The sequence below is a fragment of the Xiphias gladius genome, chromosome 6 (assembly GCF_016859285.1).
Source record: "Xiphias gladius isolate SHS-SW01 ecotype Sanya breed wild chromosome 6, ASM1685928v1, whole genome shotgun sequence".
Taxonomy (NCBI): domain Eukaryota; kingdom Metazoa; phylum Chordata; class Actinopteri; order Istiophoriformes; family Xiphiidae; genus Xiphias; species Xiphias gladius.
Window position 1 is genome coordinate 8415680 of NC_053405.1, and position 13865 is coordinate 8429544.

Sequence of the window (13865 nt, forward strand, 5' to 3'; positions counted from 1 at the left end):
TGAGCAATGTGCACACACACACACACACACACACACACACACACACACACACACACACCCAACACTGGGCCATATAATAATAATAATAAATTCGGTATTATCTGTCTCTGTGTCTCTCAGGTTGTCAGAAAACTACAACTATTTTGATATTCAGTTCATTATTTTATTCTGCTTTCCTCTCTTTAAAAACATAGCAAGCTGAATATCATTTGGACTGTTGGTTGGACAACGGCGGCAGATTTACCCCTTTGAAGTTCTTCCAGTGATAATTTTTGAAACAATGGGTCAGTGATTTCAGACAGAGGTGGAGAAAAGCAACTTCTCACTTTCGTCCGACAACTTTCAGTTGTCATTGGCCGTCATTGACGGGTTTTATCAGCTGTGGCTAGCTAGCTAATGAAGCCAGCTCTAGTTTCGAGAATCCGTTTAAAAAGTTGCCTCCAGCTGACTTCATTTTTTTCAGCTAAATCAATTTAAAAGGAGAATCTTGTAACAGGGTCCTAAATATGCACAGGATGGCTAACTTTACATACATGATATTGTGATAAAGACCAAGGCTAAATCTACATCTTCTATGCAGAAGGTTAGCACCTTCACCAGCTGATGAATTATGTTACTTAAAAGAGTCAGAAATAAAAAAACAGCATTGTTGAGCTAGTTCGTTAGTATTACATGTAATAAATGAAAGAGAAAAAAACAAGACCTGACTCTGACTAGATATTTTGTTCTAAACCTGTTTGGCTGCTAAACTTATATACTTGACAGTGTTTCCAAAGAGTGTGTTTTAACTTTTAACGTTATAAGAGAAGTCTTTTAGGATCACGGCTGAAGTTTCTGGAGTGTAAAGTTCCCCAGATCCAATACAAGGCAGGACAGAGGTTGCCCGTGTTACCCTAGACTCTGATAGGATCCATGGTTGGCTTCCACACAGTGGGGAAATACTACAGAGTGGATGTGCTTTTCATGAATGGGACTTTTTTTTAAATATAATCTGTAACATCACAAACAAATGCAGTTAATGATGTTTTCCTTGGATTTTGAAGTAATGCTTGGTTACTAGCCGGACATGCTAATGATTACAGCTTACAAGTATTAGGAGAATGGCATTTATTAGTCCCCATGAACATTGCTTCAACATGAAGAAATCCAGGGTTTGACAGGACTATCGTGCTGAGCTACGGTCGCTTTGCTATGATTGGATAACTGTATTTTGGGGGAGGGTTTTGGTGAATGATCAGTTGTGATTTTCACTTTTTTCTGATCTTTCAGAGACAAACATCATCAATTAATTCTTTTTTTTTTAAATCAACAGATTCATTAATATAAGAATTGTCAGTTGTAGTCCTACACTACTCTCTCCTTCTACCCCTCTATCTGTCTGTCTTTTTGTCTGTGGTGGAAAAGGGGTATTTATTCCTGATTTAGCCCCATTGGGACTCAGTCTCACTCAAAACACAGACACATCAAGTAAGCGTATGGATAAAACGGCCTCAGCCCCTTCGATGGCTCTTCCTTTGGGAGATTCTCGTAATGCACTTCTGTCTCATCCCTATTTACAGATACAGTATGATGCCTAACTCAGGTCTACCCACCTGTTCACGTGTATGAATTCCTGTACACTCTAAATACCTGTGTTTTTGTGTTCATCTACATCTCTTTGACTAGGCCTGGTTTAAATAAAGCACTGCCATGCTAACATCATCATCCATATAAGTAAGTGTACAGAGATAATCACAGCTCTAAAGTTATTAGGGGAACTGTTGCCAGTCCCAGCGCTGTCCTCTCTAAAGTCTCTCTAATGGAGGGAAAGTGTAATTAACAGAGAGCACAATCCTCCCAGGTTTCCACAGCCTCGTCAGCTCTTCAGCAGCTCATCAAAAATCTTTACAGCTTTAAAGCGGAATGTTTAAGTTGGTCTGTTGGTGCCATTGGGAGACTCAGCTGACAGCACAGGCCACAGCATTGTTTTTGCAGTCCCAGATGTAATCCAAAGTTAAGAGAAAGGATTGAAAGGATACAAGAAGCTGGATCCGAGGTCGAAGGGCCAACTGACCGGCAATTAAATGTGTGATCAAAATCTAGAGACTGTTACTTTTCTTTGATTTGTAATTCCTTCCAGCGGTACTGTGAATAATACCATTTAAATCTCTCTCTGTCTCTTTAGGTAAGCGGTGGTCAGAGTTCTCTGTTGGGCGATCCTCCTAAAGAGGTCAGACTGCCATCTAATCCTTACCTGAACCTGGCCAGTGTAATGCCAGGGATGGTTCTGCAAGGTAAACATATGAACTCACACAGACTGTTCTTCCAGTACTTTTGTCCGTTTGGCAAAAGCATGTTGGCCTCTGAAAGAGATTACTACATGACTTTTTGGTACACGAAACAATTTATGTTGGCTCACTGGCAAACTGTTTCACCTCTGTTAGTAAAAATAAGACTATTACAAAATGTATGACTTGTCAAAGGAATACTCAACCAAAGTGTTGAAAGGTGCCTCTTCAAATTGTGTCGCTTGCTCCTTCGTGTAATGACGGTCGGCTTTGATACACAGCAGTTACAATAAGTTACCAAGTTACCTCAAAGAAACTTGTCAAATATATCAGAAATATCCCTATAAACTTCCTCAAAGCAATAGTTAAACCTTTTAGATAATAGTTTTGTTATTCTTGTTCAGCCTCACAGTGAAGACCGGAAGTTGTCAAGAAAAAGAGCAGCGGAGTGGCATAAATCTTCCCATCTAACTCTCAAGAAAGCAAATGAGAGTATTTCAGTGTGTTAAACACTCATTGTTTCTCTGAAGAATAACTAAATATACTACTTCTGTGTCATGTTATCAGCAGAATTAGCACACTTGGAACATTTTTTGGCCAGTTGTTTGGTACATACTGTACTGAACAAAGAGAGAGAAACTTTGGAGAAGGGATTATTTTTGCAGGAGTGGTTAACTGCTGTTGATCCGATCTGACTACAGCTGCCGTCCTCCGTGAAGGATCAAGCTAGAAACTGTTCAGAACCAAGTTTCAAGGGCACAAGCAAAGGCTGTTTTGATTATTATCTAACTCACTGTGTCTCCTCCATGGTTCTTCAGGGTCAGTGGGGAGTAAACCCCAGGGGGGACAACCTGGCTCTGGGGTGTACAGCAGCTCTGTTGCTCCTGTGGTCTCCCAGGGCTCTGGCTCCTTCTCCCACAGCGCCGCAGCTACAACAACTGCTCCATACGGCACCGATACCTCCACTGACTACAGCCAATATAACCCGGCCTACACACAGGTACTGCAACGCAATACAAAGAGACACAAATGAGGAAATATGGTGATAGATGGATAGATCTGGGTATACTTGTTCCTAATTGTATTAAGTGTTACTTGGCCTAAAATGTGAGAGAGAGAGGGATGGTGGCCTTGTAGATGATCGATGGATGGATGCATAATGAGTGGATGGGTGAGTGCAGCAGTGACAGAGTGAGCTGTAACTAGTGGAGGCAGGGAGGAGGAAGAGATGAGAATGGCTATGGACAGACAGAATGAGAGAGAATTTGGCAGAGTGCGCTGTGTGTCTTCTTCTTTCCCTGCTTCTCTACCTCTCTCTTAACACTGAACAAGTCATGGAGCCTCCCCACTGCCTTTCTTTCTTTCTTTCTTTTTCATTCTCTCTAACTCTCTTTCTTTCTTTCTGTCACTGTTTCTCTCCGTCTCTGCTCTTGTTTGCTTTATGCAGACATTTATCATGTCTGATATTTGTAGCACAATGCAAACCCGATTTTAAATGTTAATTGCAATCCACTCATCCAAACAATCGAGTCATGATTAGATAACCAATAAAACGGTCAGTTTAATTTTTCTAGAAAGACGAGACTAAAGCGAGGAACAAGGGAGAGCCGTCTTCGGGAACAGTAGTTGAATGAGAGAGAGAGGAAGAAAGACAAGTAAAGGAGGAGACAAAAAATCAGCAATGACAAGAAGATTACTGAGCAAACATTCATTTGTCTGCTTCAGCCGCTCTTCACCTGATGTTTGCTGATGTGTGTTTGCCACAGGAGGCCATGCAGCAGTGGTACCAGCACTACCAAGCAGCACAGGCTCACACCTACAGCGCCGCTGCTCCACAGGACAGCACGGCCACAGACTACAGCAAGGAGCACACACAGGTAACACACACACACACACACACACACACACACACACACACACACACACACACACACACACACACACACACACACTCGTTTGTGACCGTATGGGATTTTTGTGTGTGCAGTTACGTGTGTGCAAATCGTTGTCAGTTTTCTTTTTTATTTATCCAAAAATTTCAGATGTTTTTCAAAGAAGCAGACTTGTTAAAAAAAATGTTTTGCTTTTATTCCATGTCCCCACACCCCAAAAAAGTTATCACTTCACAGTAAGGCTGCAACTAACGAATATTTTCATTATCCATTAATTTGCTGATTATTTCGTTGATTAATCGTTTTGCCTGTGAAATGCCAGAAAATAGCAAAAAATGCCCGTTATACTTTCCCACAGACCAAGGTGACATCTTCAGCTGTCTTGTTTTGTCTACCAATCAGTCCAAAATCCAAAAATATTCAAATTACTATCATTTGTGACAAAAAAAAGCACAAAATCCTCATATTTGAGTAGTTACAAACAATAAATATTTGACATTTTTGATTAAAAGATTAAGTTATAGAAATAGTTGCCAGTTCATCATTTTTTATCAACTGTTATATTAATTGACTAGTTTACAGTAGTCCTCTGCTGGTGACAGTTATAAATAACGATTGTATGCAAAATTTTTGGCCCCCCTGAGCAAATTACATATTTTGTCAATATTTGAAGTGACAAAAAAGAAAATAACGCCCTGGCAGCAAACAGACATTAGAAATGATTTCAAATGTTAATAAACTGTTATTTTTTGTGCACTGTTCTACAAAGTCAGTACTTAGTAACCCCCCACTGCTTACTGTTTACCATGGGGATGGAAATATTCTGCTTTGGGGTTGTGTGGCAGCCGGTGGCTGTAGAAACATCGCACAGATAGAGGGAAGACTGGATTCCAGTTAATATCAGCAAATTCTGGAAGCAAGTGTCCTGCAGTCAGTCAAGAAACTGAAACTAAAAAGAAGCCGGCTTCTACAACAGGAAAGTGCTCCGAAGCGACCTCAAAATCCGCTACGAACCAAATCAAGAAACAAAAGCTGAAGCTTTTTTGGAACGGCCCTCATAGTCCCCTGACTTGAACATGGGTAGAACCTAAAGCTGCTGTGTGTACAGAACAGCCTAAAAATATCTCAGAACTTGAAGTGATCTGCAGAACGAGTGGGGAGAAAAAACTCTTTGTAGCTGGCTACAAAAAGCATTTGCAAGCCGTGATATCTGCCAAAGGAGGAGGGAGTTACTAAGAACTGACTTTGTACGGTACCCACACTTTTGCACATGCCACGATTACTGTTAAATTTCTTTGTTTAAATTTTTTTTTTTTTTTAATTTTTTCAATTCATGAAACAAAAATTAACAGGACATTAACATTAAAAGCACAATTTCTAATGTCTATTTGCTGCAGGAGCTGTATTTACTTCTTTTCACTCAAAAAAATCCGCTAATTTGTAATTTGCCCAGGGGTGCCCACTTTTGTATTCAACTGTAAGTAAAACCTGAAAATAATCACCTCTACAGGATGTATAAGCAGACTCTCTTGTGTTCCAGGCTCCACCAGTGTCGTCCTACGGGGATTACAGTTCCTACATGCAGGCGGTCACTCAGTACTACTCCCAACCTGCAACGGCCAACCAGGCCTACACCAGCAAGGTAGACACCCACGCTGACAACATTAACCTGAACCCAAAAAAAAACAAACCCATTCCCCGAAACACCCCGTTGAAGATGTGTCCTCACTTTTCAAAAGTGTCCTCGCTCCCAGGGTCTAAACTCAAATTGGTCCTCACGAAGATAGAAGCTACTTGTTACATGTACTCACTTAAGTCATTAGCATGTAACAGTAAAACTATAGAGCTCAGCACGTGCCAGGGATACAAATTAAGAATTAGTTTTCTGAAATGAGTGAATACAAATGTATATGTATAAAGATGAAGATGGTAAGGCAGAAGATAGCACACCGTTTGACTGCCAAAACTCAGTGTAGCACAGTATATCCACATGCAATGGGCCACAACCTGAGACCACGCAGCAAATTATGGCCAGCGAAAGAGCACACTAGAGCCCTTTTCAGATATGGAATATGTAACATTCTTCTATCTGGTATGTGATGGCTTTTTTTTCAGTCACACATAGGTGACTCCTTACAGCTTTATTCAGACGTGAGAGGACATTTATGGAAAGAGCCAATGCTGGTGTGGTATTTGAGAGAGAGAGAGAGAGAGAGAGAGAGGCGATGAGTTAAAAAAGTTACAGCAACGAGGAGGAAGAGTGTTTTCTGTCCTCAAAGGCTGCATCTCTGGTGGATTTTAAAACTTGTTTTTCTGTTGAAGCCTTAATTAATGGCCATCATGAGCATGAACGATGCTCACCCCCCTGCTTATTAGACAGGGAATTCTGCTGTTTTATAAATATCCAACAGTACACAAACATTGAATGACAGAACTTTAAGTTGGGACTCTTGTTTAAGTCCTGTCTGCTCACATGCTTTATGTAACTAATCTTAAAGAGACAATGACAACTTGAATGAATATGATAAACTAACAATATTAATATCAGGTAAAACTTTAAGGGGTGCAGAAGTATTAGTTTTAGACAGTTGAATACTACTTAAATGGCAGAGATTATTCATTCCAGCATGCAAATTACTAGTTATTTCGTACAATTTATAAAAAATAATTATAAAAAAAAACAGAGCTCTTTAAAATCTAACTAAAATTACATCCTGTCCTGCAGATGAAGTGTAAACGATCTGGGCTGAAGTCCTCAGAGCAGTGTGCTGGTATTTTTCATGCTGTTTGTTTTTGTTTTGTTTTTTATAATATATTTGGAGAGGTTGACCTCTCTCTAAGACACCGATACCCTGTTAGAGGGAGCACATCACTCAGCACCCAGCAGCTGATACCAGCCATCTCCACACACCCTGGCCGGCCAAGTCCAGGCCAATCTGCTGCGGGAGGCTTTTTGAGAGTGTGTGTGTGTGTGTGTGTGTATTTGCGTGCGTTCAAGTGTTTGCTTGAAGATGCGGCCATGGGTCTTGTTTGGTAGCAGGACTGTATTCTGGTCTACTGAGCTCACTGTAGGTGGAGAAAACTGATATCACTGGAGAAAATAATAAGGTGGGTTTCTGGCATAAAATTTCCTGCTGGCATTAAACTCAACTGAAAATATGTTGTCATGACATTGTAGCATTCTGTTTTGGCTGGTTGTCTTTAGGGAAACAAAACAACCACATGAGGTGAATGAGTGATCCTGGTTGAGTGTCATCTGTAAACATAGATACATCTAACAATGGCCTCTAGGGGGCAGAAAGTTCAACATGAGTGAGTAAATAAAGAAACAAAAGAATCTGTGTGAGGTACCGTGTGAAATCATCAGCTGCCTTCAACCCTTAAACAATGATACACCACCTTATGATAAAATGGACCCAAAAATCTAGAGGCTTTGGGGGACGTTTTCCTTATTGTCTTGATTATTTTATTCCTGTGTTTTAGTTTGCAGCTGCTCAACCACCAGACATTTACCATGTGTTTTTGTGTTTCGTGCAGGACGTAGATGTGTGTAAGCCTCTAGGAGTCTCCCTGCACGCAGTCAGCAACGGTGCGGCCCCTCCGCCAGCCGTCCTGCCAGCTGCTGCTGTGCTCCCGGCCTACAGCACCCTGCCATTAATGCCCGGCTTCCTCGGGGCGCCACACCCGGCGGCACCTGCTCCAACTCCTGTCACGCACGCACACACTGCCGCCACAGACTGGAACACCTACTACTATGTGAGTGAAGTAAATTCACACACTAATACAGGATGTGACACATTAAGTACTTCTGTGAGTGAAGCTAGGGGGGAAAAAACCCTTTCTGGCTGTTGCATTGCTGTTCTCAGTTTTTCACATTTTGAAGTGACAATCTAGAGGGAGCGCGCTCATCTTAAGTCAAATGACAAAATCCAAACATTTCATAGTTCAGCTAAGTACTTCAGTCTTTCCCCTGCAACTTCTGATATCAGTGCGTGCTACCGGTTGTTGACTGCAGGGATCTTTGTGAGAAGTGTTGTTCGTCTTGTTCATCTCAAAATCATATTATAAATATCAGTACAGACTATTATCTTATAAAACTGTAGTGTGTAAGTGTTCAGTAGTGGTCATGATGCTGTTTGCAATAAAAACGAGTTATTGGAGCAAAAGGATCATCTCTTGTTTTGGTGTATCAGCTTCACAATAAAAGCAAACAAACCACTGGGAAGTAGTTTGTGAATGAAAAAAGGTTTTCACGTGAAGCAGCAACAGGAAGTTGCATAACTAGCTGCTGTTAGTACATTACTGCCGTAAATATTGAAATTGTGGCCAAATGTCTTTATTTGCCACAAGTGCCGAAAGAACTAGGTCCTTTATTTGAAACAGGCTTAAATTAGAGACTGGCCTTTATGTTTTTTTTTTGGTTTTTTTTTCCTGTATATAAGTTTGTTTTACCTGGTTTTAGTAAGGAATCTAATTTTTGGCTGGACCGCAACAGTAGGCCAGCCCTATAAACATGAATGTCCATGACTGACTGACTCAGTCAGAGACACTGAGTGAGTGATAAAGTTACACCATTGTTCAGCTGAATGCTGCGTGACAGAGCGCTGAGGTTACACCATTGGTTGGCCGGCTTAGTGTTGGAGTTTCCCATTGGCTATTGCTTTTTCTCAATTATTGGTTCAAACAGTTTTTATTGCATCATCTGGGGGGTGTTTAAAGGCAGCGTTGCCAACTTAGCGCCTTTGTCGCTACATTTACTGAATTTTCAGACCCCTTTAGTGAGTTTTATTCACAAAAGCACCTAGCGACAAATCTAGTGACTTTTTGGACAAACCTTTGCTACTTTCCGTAGAAGAGAGTTGCCAGTGTTGGCCCTAGAGCGCGAGGTCGGGCTTTCCCTCTGCAGGTACACCTTTCTATGCGTCTCATTCAGTTGACTGCACGACAGCTGACACAGACACAAATGAGTTTCTAACTTTCTCTTTGAGTGATGATTTTACAAGTAAATACAGCTGAAATCACGGCGCTGTTGTCTTTAACTTATGTCTATGGTGATTTTTTTTCAGACGACGTCGCGGTTTTAAAACCGGGATTTTAGAAGTTGCAGAACAGCAGCTTGGAAATGGCTTGGAAGTGACTGCTGGTTAGCATGTAGTCTTGATGGGCTGCGTTGGAGTCCCTATTTCATACTTGTTCCGTTGTCTGACCACAGAAACAGAAAAACGTGGAAATGAGAACAGCTTTATTGGGAATTCAGCTGTATTCAAATACTGTGTATGTGAGCACAGAGAGTAGGAGAGAAGCAAACAGATAAAGGGCGGTCCAGCCATATACTAGGTTTTGACCTAGTCTTGTTTATTGATCTGCTACAGTTTTAATTTGCTGTTGATGCAAACTAGATGCCTCCTCTGTTTTCCTTTTTTCTGGAGAAATTCAGCGTAATATTTTAACAGACTTACAGTTCTCACTTACAGACTGTGAATTGACTATCAACAATACTCAACACTCGCCGCATTAATCAGTAGATCATCAGTATTTCTGTTTTAGAAGGAAGCTCAAAACAGTAGACTTCTTTGACGAGGATTGGTGGGCAGATAGATGAGGTTAGCGTATTGTCTGACAACTTATCTCTATAATAATAACAATAATAAAGTGTATTTATATAGCACATATAGCATCAAAACCAGAGATTACAAAGTGCTTCACAAAGATAAAACAAAAAAACAAACGCAACAGACACACGCAGATATTCCTCAAAATTGAGGGAATTTATAAGAATGGGGGGACACTGGGTGGCTTATAAGTTATGGAGCTAATAGATCCATGTGTTATATTAAATGTGTGGTGTGGCTTTTTTTTTCAGAGATGTGGCAACAGAGCAACAGTCCAGCTTTTTAAGTTTATTTGGCTGTAAAAACCATTGAGAGAAAAAGAGGAGAAAGAGATACTGTGTGTGTGTGTGTGTGTGTGTGTGTGTGTGTGTGTGTGTGTGTGTGTGTGTGTGTGTGTGTGTGTGTGTGTGTGTGTGTGTGTGTGTGTGTGTGTGTGTGTGTGTGTGTGTGTGTGGCGTAGGCAAATAAACAGGATCCAGACGTGTGAGCTAAGCCTCATCTCTAGCAAGATTTACATTTGTTTGAACAGACAGCCTCTGTGGCCCTGTCTTACTGGAGCTAAGACCTGTACACTGTTAATTCTAAAACACACACACACACGATGTTTGCATTGTTGTCGCATTCCACAACTGGTCCACTTTTTTTTCCCCACTTTCTTTTCCAGCGTCTTTTTTTTTAGTTTATCTTCAGTTATTCAGTTCAGTGTGTCCATCAATGTAGTGATGAAAACATAGACGTTGAAATTCTCGATGTGTCTCCCATGGATCAGTTAATACTTGCATTAAGCATGCACTCATTATAGTAATATGCTACACACCAGGAAAAAAAATGTTTGATGACCATTTTTTTAAATTAATTTTAAAAAGTAATGGCATAAGGAGATGTATTGACTGCAGGATGTCCTGTAGGAAGTCCACTCAAGAAGTAGAAGAAAACCAAATTAAAGATTTCCTGCTTGGAAAAAGCACTTGAAAGATCCTTTAAGTTGAAATTGCATGAATGAATATAAATCCATCCAAAATTCAAATTATGTTAGTTTACTGTTTTAGTGTTTGAAATATACTTAGGTATCTGGGTTTGTTTGTTTTTTTTTTAACCCTTTTTATTAACACAATTCAAAACAAAACAAAAAAAACAACACAAAATCCACAATTTTAAAAGAGCATAAATGTTTGGACATTATTCAAAACAACCATAACAACTGAAAAAAGGAAATTACAATATTAAAACAAGTCAATTAAAATAATAATCAAAAAAGCATCAAATGTAAAAACAATGTGAGAATGTGAAAGTGTTCACTCATAGTGATGAACCCACAGAAAGTTATCACTCAAATCTCCAGCTCCCTTCGGCTTTACAGAGCTTTATAACAAGTTTCAGCTCATTTTTTAGCCCACACCTTTACTGTTCTGGTTCACTCTCGCTGCTCTCTTAACATCGTTTTCCACCAAACAGCAGGCAGACAAAGTTACCGACGCGCTGCTGAATCTGGACATCCAGATATTTCCCTCAGGAGCTGGTGGAGACCAAAAACAGAGATAAAAGAAGAGTGAATATTAGACTTAAATAAGCAACCCTTTTGCCAACAAGTTCACCATAACATCTTAAAGGGATGATAGGCCAATGTTTTATTTACAACTTGTTTCTGCTGCCACCACGTCTCCACATATTATTGCAGGTTTAGGGAATTAGAGAAAATTTTAAAGTCAACCCGGAACAGCTTACTATTTGGCTTAGAGTTAATTATTCATGTCTTTATGAAAATGGAGGCCACAGAAGTTTGATGGAATTTTCTATTAAAGAGTTTTCCAGTATTGAAATATAAAAGCACACCATCTGTTCACTTAAATCATATCCTTAGATGTAGAGACAGCAATAAAGACAAGTAGAGAGACAGCTCTCTGGGAGTAAGCAGGGCATTTATAGAATCAATGGACCAAATGTTCGTTCTTGCTGTCGCGAAATAAAAAAACTCTGAAGTATCAGTGTCGCCCTGAAAAGAAGTTTTTTTTCCTTTTAACATGTAAGACATTTGTAAACATAAAGGAATAGTTTGATGTTTTGGGAAATATGCTTATTCACTTTCCTGCAATGAGTTAGATGAGAAGATTGATACTACTCATGTCTGTAAGGTAAGTACGTGGAGACATAAGCCATCTTCTCATCTAACTCTGGGTAAGAAAACGAATAACCATACAAGCATGTCCCAAAATGTTGAACATTTCCTTTAAGTGCTACAACATAACCTTTCATCACCTCTAACTCTCCCTCCCTTACTGATTTCTGTCTCTTCAGAACCAGACAAGGGGCCATAAGAGAGAGTATCCTCAGTTGGCAGTTCAGGAAGTGACGTCATCAGAGGGAGCCTACATCGGGCAGCACTCCCAGGGCCTGGGGGGGCAGTACGCTGACTACTTCAAGAGGAAGAGGCTCTAGTATGAACCAAACCACCTTAAAGCCTAAAGCTTATGGAGGGAGGCACAAGCTGGATGTCATAGCTCCCCCTAGTGGCCTTTCTGTGGCTGCCATTTTGCATCTCTACAGTAGGTATTGAGTTTAATAGAATTAGGGTTGCAAATGGCTCAAATCAAAGCAAGCCATAGTGCTATTTGATCCTGGCTCTTATGTACACACACACACACACACACACACCCGCACACACACACACACACCCGCACACACACACACAAACACCCACACCCACACAAACACCCACACAAACACACCACACCCACACAAACACCCACACGAACATGGTGTTGTTTTTGTCCTGTTCAAGCCTTAACTCTTAAGCTATTGTTTCTCAGTCAATGTGTCAACTGTACTTAACTAATATTAACTAGTACATTTTTTCTAATATAATGTAAACTAAAGGTTATTGTATCTGTGCGTATAAGCTGCTTTTGTATTTCCAGTCAGGCGACTTGTCTCTCTGCTGAAACTGTCCTAGGACTGGTCTCAACGGTCAAATCTCTTCCTCTGTGACTCCTTTTTCAAAAGACAAAAATGTTGTTGCACACTCACACTTTGATTCGTCAGTCGAGCTGGCATCTGTTTGTTCCCGCTTCAGTGTCTTTCCTCTTTCCGTTTTATTGCCCAGGTTCCTCATTTTATATCTCCCCGCGGAGGATTAGAGTGTGAGTGTGAGTGCGTGTGTGTGTGTGTGTGCGTGTGTGTGTTGATATGCTGTATCTGTAGGAAGTGTCAGCCATTTCAATCCCAAGGTTGGTTGGGAGCACATCAGGAAAAAAAAAGAAAAAAAAGAAGAAGAAGGGCCTGAACAAATCAAAGCCCTTAATTGTGGTGACTTAGAGAAGCTTCCCTCAATGAATGGACCTTTTGTTATAAAGACCGGATGGAAAATAAAAGGCTTGTGTATATACAGTGTGTAATACAGAATATATAAAGCCATGCGTAACAGACAATATCATATGTAATGGACATTTCCCAGCTCTTTTGGGAGCGTATTGTACTACATGAATGAAAGGAAAACATTTACCACATGTCTGATATATATATATTTTTTTTTTTCAATCTATACTGTTACATATTTGTAATATAATATAATAATCCAAGGCTGTTCAACTCATTTTATTGACATTGACTCAACTGGTATCGACTCCTCTCCTCTCCTCTGCTGTTGTTGTAACACATTAGGCAGTTTTCCGGAAAAAGCTTTTTGGTCTGTAACAGGAGCTTTACTTCCATTTCCAAGCTGCCATTAGAACATAAAGGTTTCTGACTTGCATGTATGTCCCAAGTCCATACTACACAATGATTTTAAGCAGGTTTTTTTTTGAGTATGTAGTGTTTTCTCACTGCAAAGGTGACAAAAGGTAGTATCGTCAAATAGGGAAAAAAACACACTTCCTTTTTTTTTTTTTTTTTAGTGTGCTGTTGATGCACACGGTTTCACAGTGCGATGGAAGAGGACGAAATAGGAGCTGCTCCCAGATAATTGCGGATGGCGGTGAAACGGCCCCAGGAGCACCACCGAAAACCAAAAAAATGACCATTAAGTTTTTTGTGAAAACATTTAGTTTAATGAGCAGTGATATTCCAGGGTCACAGTTTGATGGCATATCTGCACATTT

General features: G+C 40.2%; 1 protein-coding gene across 3 annotated transcripts in view; it reads left to right on the plus strand.

The window, feature by feature from the left end:
* raver2 (ribonucleoprotein, PTB-binding 2) overlaps positions 1 to 13628 on the plus strand; it is a 108485-nt gene extending 94857 nt beyond the window's left edge. For all 3 annotated transcript variants that reach the window (XM_040129668.1, XM_040129670.1, XM_040129669.1), the window contains 6 exons: positions 2165 to 2273; positions 3086 to 3267; positions 4034 to 4144; positions 5700 to 5801; positions 7697 to 7915; positions 12067 to 13628. In XM_040129668.1, coding sequence (XP_039985602.1) covers positions 2165 to 2273; positions 3086 to 3267; positions 4034 to 4144; positions 5700 to 5801; positions 7697 to 7915; positions 12067 to 12207 — 864 coding nt within the window. In that variant the 3' untranslated portion in view covers positions 12208 to 13628. The remainder of the gene's footprint in view (positions 1 to 2164; positions 2274 to 3085; positions 3268 to 4033; positions 4145 to 5699; positions 5802 to 7696; positions 7916 to 12066) is intronic.
* Positions 13629 to 13865: the final 237 nt, after the last annotated feature.